The following is a 14866-nucleotide window of genomic DNA, read 5'->3' on the forward strand; positions in this document are numbered from 1 at the left end:
CTCTTTCTGCACACAAAGAGATGCAAGCTATTAAAGCCGTATCTCTCCCCGGAGCAAGTGTTGCAAGGGAAGGACGCGAGGCGAGCTGAGGAATACGGGCTCCTGACTGCAACAGCGAGAACCTGGGGCGAGAAAAATAAACTCCCGTGCTGGGAACTCCTCTCTTATCTCTGGCTGAGGAGGAAGGAATTTCTGTCCCCGTTCCTCACGCGATATCCAAGCCACTTTACAAGGAATATTATAGCGTTAGCCATTTTTAATTAATTAATCATTCAAATTAACACACTTTTATTTTGTCAGCGAGGAGCTGCTGCTCCCTCGCTAGATTTTTCGCCTTGATACCCGGCCAAGAGGAGGATGGCAAGTTATGCTCCACCCATCTCTCCTTTATAAAAGCAGCAGCCCCGAGTGCCAGTTTAGTCTCTCTTTCAGCTCGCAGACTAAAATAAAGATCCACCGGCTCGCTCTCCTCCCATTGCATTTCACCTTGTCGGTTTTCTCCTCTCTTGCTGCAGCAGGGTGCGGGAGGCGGCAGGGCTCTGAGGCTTGTCAAGGCTCAGCGCACGCACGCACACAGGCGCAGTCTGGAGCAAAAAAAAAAACAAACCAAACCAAACCCAGGCATTTGCTCTCACCTGTCTCCAAAACCAAAGCAAAACCTCGCGGCCAAGCCTGCTGCCAGCGTTGTGGAACAGAAGGCACCAAAGCCAGCGCTTAACCTAAGGGGAAGAAATCCAGCTTGCAACTTTTCTCGAAGAAAACGAGAAGGCGCGAGGAAGAAAAAGAGCATTTAAAAAGAGAAAAAAGAAGGGGACATCGAGGAAGATTTGATTTTTGGATTTGGCACCAAACTTTGGGAAAGTTTATTATTATTATTATTATTATTATTACTCCGTGCATATTTTTTTCCCCCCGCTAAGAACACTGAGGCGTCGCTACCGGTCTGCAAAAGCTTTTCTCCTTAAACACGCATGCATTTAAAAAAGGAAGACGACCGAGAGGAGCAATAGCATGCGGACCACCTGGTAGAGGAGCAGCCACCGAGGCACCGCCGGCGGCACGGGGGGACGCGGACCCTTGGATGCCCGTCACCTGGAGGGGCCGCGGCTTGTCCCCAGCCGCCTTATGAGATAGCAAAGCGGCCGAGGAGCCACCGAGACCCTCCTCAGTCCCCTCGCCCCTCTTCGCAGAGCTCCCGCAGCGCCGAGGGGCGATGGGGACGCGCGGAGCCTGAGGCCGGGCCGCCGCGGGGGGCTGTCAGCTTCCAGCGCTTCCCTGCCTGCCGGGGCTCTCCGTCCATGTGCCCGCAGCCGGCGGGGCCTGAAGCCGGGATGAATTTCGGCGTGCTCTTGGCGTTCGTCCTCTCCCTGCCCCTGGCCCGCCTGGAGGTGAGTGGGCTGAGCCCCCCGCAGGTGCCGAGGGGGCTCGGGGCGGGCGGAGGGGGGAGCAGGAGCCCGGCGGGCCGGGGCCGGGGCGGGGCGGGGCGAGGCGGTGCCGGCTAATGGCGGGCAGCCCCCGGCCCTCAGGCGCGGCCGCCCGCCGCCTCCCCTCGGCGGGGCGCGGAGGGGCCGCCCCGAGCCCCCCCCGGGGAACGGAGGGTGCCCGGCCGGGCTCGGGGGGAGCCGGGTTTGGCCCCAGTGTGTCGGCGTGGTGCCTGGCCGTGAGGGAACGGGGTGGTGCTGCACGGGGGTGAGGTGCGGGGAAGGGGCTGCTGTGAGGGGATGCGCACGCCCCCCGCTTGACTGGATGGCAAGCAGGGGGTAGCCGAGGGGGCGAAAAAAAAAAAGGGGTGTGGGGAGATTCTGTCACGGGGATGGGTCCTGCATGCCATCGCGCCCCTGCCACACGCACCCCTGGGGACGCAGGTGGGCACCAAGGTGGGCTTGAACGAAGGGCAGACGCCAGTCCCCCACCTGCAGCTCGCAGCCTCCTTCCCTCCCACAGCCGCTTCTCCTGCCTTTCCCCTCTCGGAACCGCGGACAGGGAAAAAAGAGCTGCAGGACCCCAAATCCTGCAGCCAGGGCTCGCCGTCTGATCGCATGCAGAATTTAACGGGAGCGCGAAGCCCCCTCGCAGCCTGCCACGGCGCTCGGTTCCCACCGCAGCCCTACCCGAGGCGACCGAGCCGTGTGTCGGATCTGCAGCTCGGCTGCTGTCAGAGGCAGGAAATCTCCTTCCACCAAAACTTTCCTCCCTTTGCATCGCGTCTTGCCTCTTCCTTCCCCATTTTCAGGCAGCCCCGCTCGTGGGCGGCGGGGAAGGCGCCGGGTGCGGAGCGTGGCATCGCCTCCTCACGGGCCCACTTTGCCCTTGCCCAAGCCGCAAGGGGAAGCAGTCAGAGCTGTGGGCTGCCCAGTGGTTATGTTTGTTTTGGGCAGAGGATGGCATTTCCTCCGTGGGTGGCTTCTCCCGTGCAGCATCAAGCATCAGCTATGGTTGGCGCTGGGTGAAGATGTGTCTGATCCCAGGGCGCTGCTGCTGTGTGCTGTAACCGCGTTAAAACACCGCACAGCCACAGGACAGTCGGGTAGGGTTAGAGTTTGGGGCTTCTGGCTCTGACCACTAGGTTTCTTGGGAGGAATAGCGATATTCATCATTCCACTGGAGAACCGCGAAGGTTCCCGCTTGAGACGATGCTGCTACCTGCAGCCAGTCTCCTTATCCACCCCAAGGGTGGCATGCCCCCGTTGCACCAGGGGTACGGCTTGACCCCGACCACGCTGCATCCTCCAAAGGGGGTCTGCACCCCTGCCCAGGGGGTTGAAGGTCCCGGCGAAGGCTCGGCAGGAGCACCACCAGCTCGCCCCGATCCGCAGCGATCTGAGATGGAGTCTCCCGAGTCTCTCTCCCTCTTCCATCACACCCACCTGGAGCTGGAGGGCCCTGGAGCCCGTCCAGCGGGAGGGAGCGCGCGCCTCAGCGGGAAGGTATTTGCCAGTTGGGAAGCGAGGATGCGGAGCGATTTGCATTCGCCCCGCGGGCTGCAATAGTTGCCTTGCAACATTTACAGAGATGGGCTGAGCCAGGCGTGGCTTTGCCTGGGTGAAGCCCTGTTGGCAGGGCTTTCTGGAATTCCCAAAGAATGGGGTGCGGCCGGGCGCTCGCTTACGGCCCCGCTGTGCCCCTTCCCGGTGGGAGCCTGCGGGGCTCCTGCGAGCATCGGGCAGTGGCAAGGACAGATCGGGGAAGCCAGGAAGGCTGGTAACCAGAGGGACAATGCCTTTGGGTGTCGTGGAGGCAGCGAGGAGGCAAGTCGTGCGTGTGCCTCTCGCCATCAGCTGATGCGTGGCAGCAGGAGGGAAGGACAGCCGTTCCTGCGGTGCTGCCGGCACACAGCGGGCCGCTGCCTTGTAAAGGGGAAAGGAGGGGAGGGGAAAATCTGGCTGTGTTTTAGGAACGGGGGCTAGATCAAACCTTAGGTTTGACGCTTTGAAGGAAGCAAAATGTCAGCTGTCATCTCACGTGGAAGGGGTTCTTGTGAGGAGGGTTGTCGCTGCATGCGTGGTCCTCCGACAGAAGACCCTGTGCTGTGTTCAGTGGTCGGTGCTGCCTGCAGTGGCTCCCTGTCAGCTTCAGCATTAAAAAATGCTATTTGTATGATTTATTTTATTTTTTGCCTGGCTGATCACTCCAGACCCCGCTGCCAAGAAGCCCTGCTGCGGTCAGCGTGGAGATGCTCAGGAAAGTCCTCTCTCCTGGGCGGAGGAGCTGGGTGCTGCCCTGCCCTAGGCCAGCAGCGCTACCGCCCTGCCCTCCTGGTGCAGTCCCACGTAGGTCTGTAGGCACACCACCCAAAGAAGAGAGGGCTGGAGGAGCCCTCGCCTCGGGAGCATCCTTGGCTGCTTTCTCCACATCACCTCTGCTAGCAGGGGAGGTGCTGTGCCATCGGGCAGGACCCTGCAACTCTTGAATCAGAGCTTTCAGCTTCCCCAGTGTTCGAAATCCTACAATGGCAGAAAGCTCCGGAGGTGGTGGGGCGAGGGGCGAGGCCGATTCTGGGAGATTGCGCGGGCATGGGGACAGTGACGTAGGGCGGCACGGGCTCATGGCAGGGCACCGCCGTGCGTGCATGGGTTTGCAACAGCCCAGGCTGCTGATGTCTGGGAGGAGGGAGGCAAAGCTGCCACCCCGTGAGGCCCCGGCCTCGCACCCACAACCTGCCCAGGGCTCTGCTGCTTGTTGCGAGACGTGCCGTGGCACCAGGAGAAGGGAGGGGACGTCCCTGCGGGTGCAGTTCGGGGGAGAGCCAGGCACTGGGGGCAGAAGGAGGGAGGGAAAAACAAACTCGCTTTCTTCTAGGAATTCAGCGGCCTCGCAGGAATACGAGGCCAGGCCTTGGGGCACTTGACAGCCAGCCAGGAGTCCATTGAGACAAAAGTCTTCTTTGATCTGCCGCGCAGTTAAAAAAGGAGATTGTTAACCTGCGTTAGACAAATAACCCCAGAAGAGTTGCTAAGCAGGAAAAGCACCAGCGGCTTGGGCTGTGCTGCCGGGGGTCCCACCTCCTGCACTGCTCCCCACCTTCTGACCCCATGGCACCCGGTGGAGGAGCCCGGTGGACCTCCGCTTCCCCACCAAGTGCCCCCGGGCCGGGTGCGTGCAATGCCCCGAGCCTCCCAGGCCCGAGGCTGCTCTTCCAGAGGCCAAAGGGAGCAGGGACAAAGGGACAAGCCGCAGCTCACGTCTGCCTAGCTGCCTCTTGGGCGCAGTTCTGCAGCGGGGGGGGGGAAGGAAGGAGCTTCCCAGGCTCGCAGATGTCAGCGGCAGAGCTGCCGCACAGCCCCCGGGGAGGAGGATAGGATTGTGAGCCGTGTGGGCTGCGGATGCGCCGTAGCCATGCTGATAGTATCTGCCACGGGAGAGAAATCGGCACCTAAAACGCTGCCGTGAGCAGGGAGTGGAGCTCGTTCCTGCAGGCGGTGCCCAGCAATCCAGCTCCCCGGGGCCTGCCTTCGCCACCCCTGATTCCTCTCTGCTTCCTCCCCCTGCTCCCTTAGCAAGGTGACAGCTCCCGGCTCGTCTCCAGAGCCACCGAGTCTCGTAACACCTGCCCACGCTCTCCCCCGGCGGGTGCCAGAGTTTAAAATAAAAGTCCCATTTCCTACACGTATTAAGTATCAGGAAGGAGCAGGGGCATCCATGCACAGCGGCGTGTGTACGCAGATGCGCTGGGCTGACAGGTGCAAACGCCAAAACGCCCGCGTTTCAGCACCCAGCACCCAGCCGTGGCCATGAGTGCTGGGAATTACCGTGCGGTCCCACCTCTTCCTTGCGCCACGGGGGTTGTCAGAAGGCATCTTCATTTCGCAGCTCCTCAGCGAGCCCTGAAGCACACGCGGTTCTCACTGTGCACCCATCACTCTTCCAGTGAAAACCCCCAGTGCCCAAAAGCCAACGCTTAGCCACCCGCCTGCTGCTTTGCCTCGCCTCGGAGCAGAAAGGAAATGCTCTGCGCTGAGCCCCGGCGGGGAAGGAATAGCTGTGTGCCGGAGGGACCACACACGTGCCACCAAGTGCCTGTAAAAAACCCACACGAAAATCCCGGCGGTTCACGAGCGAGCCAAGCTCTCCTCTCAGTTACAGGGCACGGCCTGGGGCTGCGCCTCCGGCGGCATCCCGCACCCGGCTGAAAGAGCAGCTTTTCCGCATGAGTAGCCCTGAATGAAGAGAGCCAGGAGCTGAGCAAACACTCCGGCCAGTGCTCTCCCCGTCTCTCTTCCTAGCCTCTCGGAAGTACGGTTTAATCAGTGCTTGCTTTCCCACACGACTCCTTTGTAGTCGCGCTAAGTGCTGCCACCGGGACCAATTCGAGGCAGGTGCCAGCGTGAGATTCCCAAGAGACTGATGGCGTTGCACCTGCCTGCGCCACCCGACGTGTACAAACCTCGTTACTTCAGGTTTCTGGCACCCGCACCCAGTGTCCCCCAAGCTCCCAGGTGCTTTTTTGCCATCCAAGCCAGCCCCGCGGCCCACCACCCCCAGCAGCCTTTCATGTCCTCCCGGCGGCGTTTGCGGTTTCGCCGCGGGCTCATACCGGAGCAGCGAGCTCAGCTGCGAAGGTCAATCTCCCTCTCCACCCCCCCCAGCTTTTCTTTTTTTTTTTTTTAAGAGTATGCAAATGCTGGATATTATTGGGCCGCTGTGGTTTGAAAACACGCGCACGCACACGCACATGCACACGATAATCTCACAAAGCCCGCGAGGGAGTTTCATAACAGAGGGAAATATTGGGAAGGTTTTATCTGATAGCGTAAGGGAAGTCTGTTAAAACGCCTGTACTGCAGGCAGCAGGAATGAGAGGCCACCTGCAGAAGTCATACGGCACCGGAGAAGGAAGCCTTGCTGCCTGCTCGCATCGCGTTCAGGGCTTTACCGTGGAGCTCAGGCATTTACTTGCTTTTTTTTGGTCTACCAACTGCTTCGTGAGAGGCGGCGAGAGGGGCTCCCTTGCTGCTGCTCGGGTTTGGGGCTCCTGCTTTCGTGAGCGTGCGTTTCCCCGGTTCTGCCGTGCCTCCCCCCGTGCACCTTCAGTTCCCCCCGCTCCCTCTCTGTGATGCATCGTTTGCAGATCCCCCCTCTAACGCTTGTTTTTCTCCTTTTTTTTCTTGTCATCTGGCAGGGGGACCCGATACCCGAAGACATTTATGAGATTTTGGGTGGCAGCTCAGTGCGCTCCATCAGCGACCTCCAGCGTGCCCTGCGGATAGACTCCGTAGGTAAATCTCCTCGTCACCAAACACTCCTCTTATTTTTCTTAACTCTTTGGGGGGGTGGGAAAAAAGGGCAGTCTGTTTTCCAGCAGTCCCACCACCAGCAGACCCCGCTGTAAACCACTCAGGGCCCACGACCTGGGCATCTACACCCCCGGTCCCCATGAAGCCCACGGGAGTTAGGCAAGTAGATGCGTTTTTTGGATCTCCTCCTAACTGCCCGGCCTACGTGGGGCACAGAGGAACGATAAGAGATGGGCGAGGTGAGGGCATAGAACAGGAATCAGAAGTTTCCAGCCCGCAAGGTGCACAGGCAGCAGGGCTCGAGTTGGCCGAGGGTCAGCCCAGGAGGCAGAGAAGCGAGAGGTGGAAATAGGCTGACGGAGGAGAAGGGGGCTGAGCGGGTTCTCCGCTTCAGCTTGCAGGAGAGGCCACGTGCCCAGGGGCGAAGTCAGGCCGGCCGCGGGTCGCGTTGCCTCACCTCCTGCCCCGAGATAAGAGCCCCGGGGGCTGCGGTGCCGCGGGGTCACTTGGCGCAGAGGGCGGCCGGAGCGGCGAAGCGCGGAGGGGTCGGCACGTGTGGGAATTGGAGCACGCGCCACGGCGGCTGGGCTGGCCCAGGAATTTATTTATAAACGGTCTCTTCAGAGCAAATTCCTTTCTATTCTAACCCTGCTCCCGCCCGTCGTCCCCCGGCCCCCCCAGCTCGCCTTCTCTCTCGTGTTTTGTCTGTTTGGAGCTTTGTAATCCTTGCCGAGACACTATCTACGGGGGAACAGAATTTCCTGCTTTTGTTTCCTATGCCAGTCCAACCACTGGCGCAGTCTCAAAAGCATTCCCGCTGCCTTTCAAAACGGCCCTGGAGGGGCAGGGGGGGAACGCGAGGGGGAGGGCACCAGCTGCGTTCTGCTATTGTTTGCCTTAGAAAGAGGCGACGAGGCTCCCCAGCACCGCCACGGCCGCTCCCTGCCCTCGCCCGCTCCCTCCTCCTCGCCCACCAGCCGCACAATGGGGCAATTTCCAAAATTAGCCCTGCCGGATTGTCCCAGGCCGGTCCCCCCACCCCAAGCCTCTTCAGCGCCGACCCAGGGTGTAGAAGGACAACCTGGCGAGGGAGGGACCCGGTTTTCAATAGGAGATTTGTTTCGAGTCAACAGTTGTTGCTATTTTTTTCCCTCCCTCCCCTCTCATCGCTTTAACCTTTGCGCAAAAGGCAGCCCCCACCCTCGCCTGACGGCGTGCCAGGCGGAGCAGGATGGAGGGGTGGGGAAGATGCGTGCAGTCTGTCATCTCCCGGTGCCCAAGGAACAGATACATCTCTATCGCAGCTCCCAGCTGCCCTCAAGGCCGAGAAATAAAGCAGGGCTCCCTTGTTGGCGTGGAAAGCCCAGGGCTACGGCAGCAGGCTGGAGAGCTTTGGGTCACCGGTTTCACTTCAGGTCCCAGCGAGGAGGGACTGGCCAGGGGCACAGCGTGGTGCTGTGAAGCTGTCTCTGCTGCTCCCCGTGGATCCCCTCTGGCCTCAGATAGAGACCCATCATCGCCGTCTGCTTGCCCTGCGTGGAAGCTGCGCATTGGCAAAACAACCCCGCTTGAGGCTGACTGCACGGACACGATTCCTCCCCGTGCATGCAGCCTCCGTGCACGCATCCCACATCCTTCAGCAGCGGCTTCGGAGCTGAGAGCAAAGTCCCTGCTCTCCCGGTAGCGGGCCGCGCTCGGACAGGGCTGAGGAAGAGGGATGGGAGATGATAGGGATGGGAAGTCTGCTCCACCACGCATCTGATAAGCAGAGATCTTCCCCTGGCCCCAAATTCCCTTTAAGAAAATTGCTCCCTTGATGCTGACGTCCATTCAGCTTCCTTCAGCTGCTAAAGCAGGCCGGAGAAGGAAGGAGCTGTGGCTGGGTGGGAGCTATCTCCGAGCGCGGCCATTGTCCGCGGCTCAGGAGGGGCTGCGCGGCCGAGTGCTCCGTGGGGACCGTGGGCATTTCTCCATTCAGCACTTCCTATGGGAAAAAGCCGCGGGGCGGGAGGGACCTGCTCGGAGCTGGGCTCAATGCTATCTGCCTTCCTCTCCCGTCGCTCGCCGAGCTACCTCCAGCTCCCGCGGTCCAGCAGAGGGGAAAACCGGCCACTTCAGCTCCGCTTTGAGTTCTGCTGCTGTAACACTGGCTGGGGGTGCGGGCTGGGAGACAGACCCCTCGTTCACAACAGGGTTGTTCCTTTGAACCGTGTACTGAGCAAAGAGCAAGCCCCAAATCTCTGTGACCTTGCTGCTGGATTTCTACCTCGTGTGATATCTGGGGGCACGGGCTCGTCCCTCATCCCTGCACTTCACCTGCTGAGCAGAGCACAGGCGTCTGCCTTCTCCTCCTGCCCCTGCCCGCTGCTATCAGGTCGTGTCCTTCCCTTTGCAGAGGAGGACAGCTCCAGCCTGGACCTGAATGCAACTCATCCCGGTCAAAACCCTGCATCCCTGGCTCGAGAGAGACGAAGCCTGGGTGAGTGTGGGGTGCTGCACCTCGTGGCTGCTGGGTCACTGCCTGGGCAGCAGCAGGGGGCTGCAGGTACATGTGCGGAGTGCCTGTGTTGGGGTAGAGGTTGCTGTGCACGTAGAGGTGTGGACAGACGGGAAAAAGGGCCTGGGGCTCACGTGGGAGCTGGGTGTGACACCCCAGCAGGGCAGGAGGAGTCTGGAGCTCTGCAGGTTGCTGTGCTTTGGCTCTCCCCGCGGTGCTGATTTGCTCTGAAGAGCTGTCGTCTCCTGCCGTGGTGAGGAGCGTCGTATTGCTGGGGGCCCTCCTCTACCTTGTGTCCAGGGAGGGATCTGGGTGGGTGGGCGAAGGGGAAAGAAGTGTGTGTGTGTGGTAGAGCCGTGCAGGGTCGCTGGAGGTGGCTGCAGCGGGCCGCTGACAGCTGCACAGCCCGTTTCATCCTCCCTCCTTCTCCGGGCCCTCCGCAGATGCTCTGGCAGCGGCAGAGCCAGCTGTCCTCGCGGAGTGCAAGACGCGGGCGGTGGTCTTCGAAATCTCCCGCACCATGGTGGACAGCACCAACGCCAACTTCGTGGTGTGGCCGCCCTGCGTGGAGGTGCAGCGCTGCTCCGGCTGCTGCAACAACCGCAACGTGCAGTGTCGCCCCACGCAGATCCGCGTCCGGCACGTCCAGGTGAGAGGAATGCCTCCCGCTTCTCCCTCCTCCCACAGAGCTCCCCCAAAACCCCAAACCCCGGCGGGTCCCAGCTGCCTGTTCCCTGACGCCCTCCTTCTCCCGCGTTGTCCACGGTGACGTCCGCGGGAGGGCTGGTGCTGTCCAGCAGCTGGGGACTGTCACCGCAGCGGTGCCGCAGGGCTCCGTCCCCAGCTGCAGCTCCACGCCACCGCCCTTGCTATTTCTGCGGCTCGAGGCAGCCTCGTCTGCGTTAGAGCAGGAGAACCAGGACTTGTTCACTGCACGAGCTGGTTTTGATGCAAAATACCGAGGGCCTGTGGTGTCAGCGCTCCAATCCCCCAGCTGCTGCGCTGAAGGCACTGAAGCAGCTTCTCCTCTTACCCCAGCCCCACGGTTACCCCCTGACCCGGTCCAGCAGCGAGCAGACACCTGACGGCTAACCTCCTGCTCCGATCCTGCCCGCCCCTCCGCTGACAGTGATCTTCTCACAGCTTCCTCCCAGACAGCTTGTTTAAAAATAATACTCATCCCGCGCTAACCCTCTGCCCGAGCCGAAAGAGAGACTCCCCCAGGCAGGCGGCAGGGGTTGGCCGGGAGAGGTTGTGTTCACGCAGCCCTTTTCGTCAGGAAATTCCTTTCTCAGAAAAGCCAGGCTGAATGAGGGGAAAACTTGGGGGGAGCAGGAGTTGTTTTTGTGGAAAAAGCAAGCGAGAGGTCAAAAGCCAGCCAGAAAAAGTGACCTGGAAATGGTTTCTTTGAGGACAGAGGTCTCTCTATTGTTTGGCTGGAAGTGTTTGTCTAGCGAGCAGCGTGTGGTCTGAAGCGTGTGGAGTGGGCTTTCAAGGAAAGATAAACAGCCTGGCTGCCGCGGTGCTGCTGAGGGATGCTGCTGGGGCAGTGGGTTTAGAGGAATTCAGTCCCAGAGGCGCAGCAGAGCAAGTATTTATAGCTCGCGGAGCACTTCGGGGACTGTGGTCTCGTTAGATAAGGCGAACGGGGTCAGGCCCGGCCGCTGCTGGAGTGGGAGGACCCCCTAGGCAGCGCGTGCCCTGCGGTGGGATGCGGAGCCGTGAGCCTTCCCTCTGAGTCAGCACTGGTGGAGAGTCCGAGGGAATTTCCAGAGCACCGCCTTCCCCCTGAAACACGGAGCTGAGGGCTGCAGCCCTGCGAGTTATTAAGGAGCCGGAGACAAATTCAGACAGGCCTGCTGAAGCAGTGTTTGCTTACATCAAGCCCGAGCTGTTCTCCTTTTGCCCTTCCTGCGAGACCCTGCGGCAATTAATTCTGGCGATTAATTCAGGTCCCCACCATCCTGGCTGTCAGAAAGAGGCCAGCAGGCTCCGCACGTCCCGTGCCTCTGCTTGTGGTCAGCCCCCATCCCTCTCCCCACCACCAGCGGTAACAAGCTAGGAGCGGGGGAAACAACCAGTCACATCCAAGTTTGCCTGGTTTAGGGCTTCGCTGCCGGTGTGTGCAAAATTAGCTCCCGCACACACCACCCCTGGCCTTGACCCGTGCTCCATAAACTGCCTCCTGCCCCTTTAGGAAGGGAGCCAGCACGCACGGACGCTGATTATTTTCACAGAGTCGGAGCTACAGCTGTGTTCATCTCTCGGCTGCACCTCTCTTCCACATAGGTGAACAAGATCGAATTTGTCCAGAAGAAGCCAAAATTCAAAAAAGTCGTCGTGCCTTTGGAGGATCACGTGCAGTGCCGGTGTGAAGCGGTGTCCCGCCAGCCCCCCAGGAGCAGCCGGCCAGCGCCACGCGAGCAGAAACGTAAGGATCCTGGCATGCGTGGCGCGGAGCCAGGCGTGAGAAGAGGGGCTGGGGAGGGGGGAACGAGCCCTCCGCTGGCTTAAATCTGCTTAGTTCCGGGGGATCCCACGGGCCTCTGCTGGTTCATACCAGCCTGAGGGCACTTCCCAGGATGTCTGCCTGCCAGCAAAGGGCTGACACCGGGGGAAAGGAAGGAGGGGAAGGTGAGGGGTGAGGAGAAGGACATCATGGGAAAAGGCTGGGGAGAGCAGAGGGCGAGAGAGAGAAAAACAGAAGATTGCAGAGCTCTTTGTTGACAGCGTGTGGGGAAAGATATTTCAACATGACCCGGTGTCCCCTCGCTGTACTCTCTCCCCTCTGTTTTGGCAGGCCTGTCACCGTCGTTCACCACAGCCGCAGTCTCGCAGAGGAAGCGGGTACGCCGGCCGCCAGCACAGAAGAGAAAACACAAGAAGTACAAGCATGTCAACGATAAGAAAGTGCTGAAAGAAATCCTCGTAGCATAGAAGTGCTGGCAGGGGAGAGAGAGCACAAAGCAGGTAACAGCGAGCTGCTTTTCCAGCCGGGAGAGATGTTCTCCTGGGACAGGGCACCTCGGACACTTCCCGCAGCTGCGGCCGCCTGCTCGGTGCGGGGCCGCTGCAGGACCCGGGCGTGAGAAAAGCAGGGCTGCAGGAGGGGGAAGGACACGGCTGGGGCCCAGCACGTGCACCCTATTTATGGCTTTATGGCTCTGTGCAGAGGCAGCGGGGTCGTGCTGCAGCCCTGCCTTGCTCTGGGGCTTCAGCCTCCCCTTCGCCTCCCTTAAAGGCAGACAGCAAGCCTGACTTCTCTCTGCACCTAAATCCCCTTGGGATCCATGTTATTTTTCTCTTCTGCGCAGCAGCTTCTGTTCTCCTTTCTCTATTGATTCTCCGTTGAAAGCAGAGAATTAATGTTGCTCTGGGGATCCCTTTTCCTTTTCTTTCATTAGTTGGGTTGGCAGAAAGACGGAAAAGCAGCAATGCTTTTGGTTCATCCCTCTCCTAGCAGGAAGCCCGTGCGCATAAGAAAGGTCATACCAGGGAGAGGAGAACTGGAATCTCGGGCAATAGATCTGGACTTTGTCAGGCCAGGGTCTGATTCTTCTCTCCCTGACTTGTGTAAACAGGAGTAGTTCCCTCATCAGCAGAAGAATTTTACTGGTACAAGCAAAAGGAAAATAAGCACCGGTTCCTCATGAGAGAGGGAAAGGCACAGAAAAGAAAGAAAGAGTAGTCTGGGCACAGCTCTGGGGGCTGAAATTGGAAGGAGGCAGCACAGCCCAACGCTGAAAGCCCTGGCCTGTGACTCTGCAGCTCCAGCCCTGCTGCAGCTCCTTGGGTGAGCCTGGGCCACTCACTTTGCATTCCTGTCCCTCGCCTCAGGACTGGGAGACTACAGACTTCTGCCCTGTGGCCTTGCAGGATCGGGGGACAAGGAGCGCCAGGCTTGGGATTGTCATTCCCACGCTGAGCACCGCAAGGGCTCTGATCATCCCAGGACCCTCCCGGCCAGCCCAAGGTTCCCAGGGTACGAGTGATGCAAACCCATGCAAATTTCAGCTCTGGCTCAAGCTGTCTGGGAGAAAAAATAGAGGAGGTCAAAAGAACAAGGGAGAGGACGGGAGCCGCAGGGGCAGAGGGTTACATGCTCTAATGCCGTGCCTATTTTTGTTTCACTTCCAGGTTTATTTAATATATTTGCTGTATTGCCCCCATGGGGTCCTTGGAGTGATAACTTTTCCTCTTGGTCCGTCTGCCTCGACGACTGATTCAGGCGGCAAATGGTGCTTCCCTTTCCATCAGTGGACCTTCTCCCACCAAAGCCTCTCCCTCCTTTCATTTATTAACGACATAAATTTTTAGAAAAAGAAAAAAGAAAAAAAAAGACAAGCACAGCGCATATATATATAAATATATATATATGAGAAAAGAACAAAGTACAAAGCAAACCGTGATCCCCGACAGCCACGACACGCGACGAGGACAGGACAATGCCTCCCCTGCTCCAGAGGACGGGATGGAAAATGTGAAAAGGAAAGTGGGTCCAATTTCTTCCGAGGGGAGGAGAAAAACAAACGGGCGGAGGGAGGCAGGGGCATATTCCTCCTTCTCCTTGTGTTTCTGGTAAGGCTGGGGGGCCCGGCGGAGATCCACACTTGCACTGGACCTACGTTTTGCAAGCAGGCATATCTCAAACTGCGAGCGGCGGCCGACGATGGAAAATGCACTAAGGACTTTTATTGCCCTACCTGGACAGATATATATTTTTAACGTGCGTGCGTATATTTTATTTTAAAAAAGAAAAAAGAAAAACCAAAACCACTAAAATACACAACATCTCGGGGAACAGAAAAAAAAAAAATAAGAAAGGAAAAGCAACCACCACCACGAAAACAAAACCAAGAAGCCAAATGCATTCCCCCCCTCCCTTTCCCCTCCTGCTCCTGGTGCTGACTGGAAGGTGTTTGGATCGTGGGGAAGGAGCAGACGGCGGCAGACTCGTCTCCACGCCCCCGGCCCCTCACGAGGGGAGCCATCTTTGCACATGCTGGTGGAGAACTCAACTTTCCAGGCTCGGACTCAGATCTATTTTTTAAAATTCGCTCCGTATGTGTGCGCGTGTATACGTGTGTATATCTATACATGTGTTTGCGTGTGTGTGTGTGTATTTATACATGCATATATAAATATATATATATATGTTCTTAAACGGATTTCATTCCCCAGCGGCAGGGAGCTCGGAGGGGCCCGCGTGCGTCAGCTCTGTCGGGCTGGAAGAAAAGCGCCCTGTGTGTGCAGCATTACTCAGAGCCCGCGAGGTCTGGGACGGGACGGGACGGGACGGGACGGGACGGGACGGGACGGGCAGCCTCCCCGTCTGATCTCTCCCCGTCTCGTTGCCCTTTTCTCTCGCTCCCCACCAACCCCCCGTCACGACTTCCTTGCAGGAGGCGAAGCGGCAGCACAACAAGGCCAGCAACAGCCAAACTTAGAAGCATGACTTAATCTCAGCGAGCTGTCCTTGCCTGCTCTGTGGTCCCGAGAGCAGAATCATGTCATTCCCCCGAGCTGTTTAACCCCTTCGCGGGCGTCCTGCGCACCGAGCCATCATTGCTCTCGCCCTGCGGGTGGCCCCGGCTCTCCCAGCTCTTCCCTCCCATTTTCCCTCTCAGATTCCTTC

The 14866-nt window shown here is 59.1% G+C and overlaps 1 protein-coding gene and 1 long non-coding RNA gene across 2 annotated transcripts; one reads left to right on the top strand and one right to left on the bottom strand.

Annotated features, from left to right (window-relative positions):
- Nucleotides 1-241: 241 nt before the first annotated feature.
- LOC118177225 lies at nt 242-777 on the bottom strand. Its single transcript, XR_004755714.1, has 2 exons — nt 636-777; nt 242-584 (listed from the first exon to the last, which is right to left on the bottom strand). It is a non-coding gene; the product is annotated as an uncharacterized LOC118177225 (long non-coding RNA).
- Nucleotides 583-14037, top strand: PDGFB (platelet derived growth factor subunit B). The gene is made up of 7 exons (XM_035344748.1): nt 583-1388; nt 6620-6716; nt 9130-9213; nt 9675-9880; nt 11521-11662; nt 12032-12201; nt 13369-14037. Exons 1-6 carry the CDS (start codon nt 1299-1301, stop codon nt 12166-12168), a joined length of 756 nt encoding a protein of 251 aa, XP_035200639.1. The 5' UTR covers nt 583-1298; the 3' UTR covers nt 12169-12201; nt 13369-14037.
- The last annotated feature ends 829 nt before the right edge of the window (nt 14038-14866 follow it).

The sequence above is a fragment of the Oxyura jamaicensis genome, chromosome 1 (genome assembly GCF_011077185.1).
Source record: "Oxyura jamaicensis isolate SHBP4307 breed ruddy duck chromosome 1, BPBGC_Ojam_1.0, whole genome shotgun sequence".
Lineage (NCBI taxonomy): Eukaryota > Metazoa > Chordata > Aves > Anseriformes > Anatidae > Oxyura > Oxyura jamaicensis.

What these genes read in the sequence shown, in the direction of transcription:
- PDGFB (XM_035344748.1), top strand. Translation starts at nt 1,299, where the DNA reads ATGTGCCCGCAGCCGGCGGGGCCTGAAGCCGGGATGAATTTCGGCGTG. An exon ending in TGCCCCTGGCCCGCCTGGAG is followed by an intron (nt 1,389 to 6,619) that starts GTGAGTGGGCTG and finishes GTCATCTGGCAG; the next exon opens with GGGGACCCGATACCCGAAGA. An exon ending in AGCGCCACGCGAGCAGAAAC is followed by an intron (nt 11,663 to 12,031) that starts GTAAGGATCCTG and finishes CTGTTTTGGCAG; the next exon opens with GCCTGTCACCGTCGTTCACC.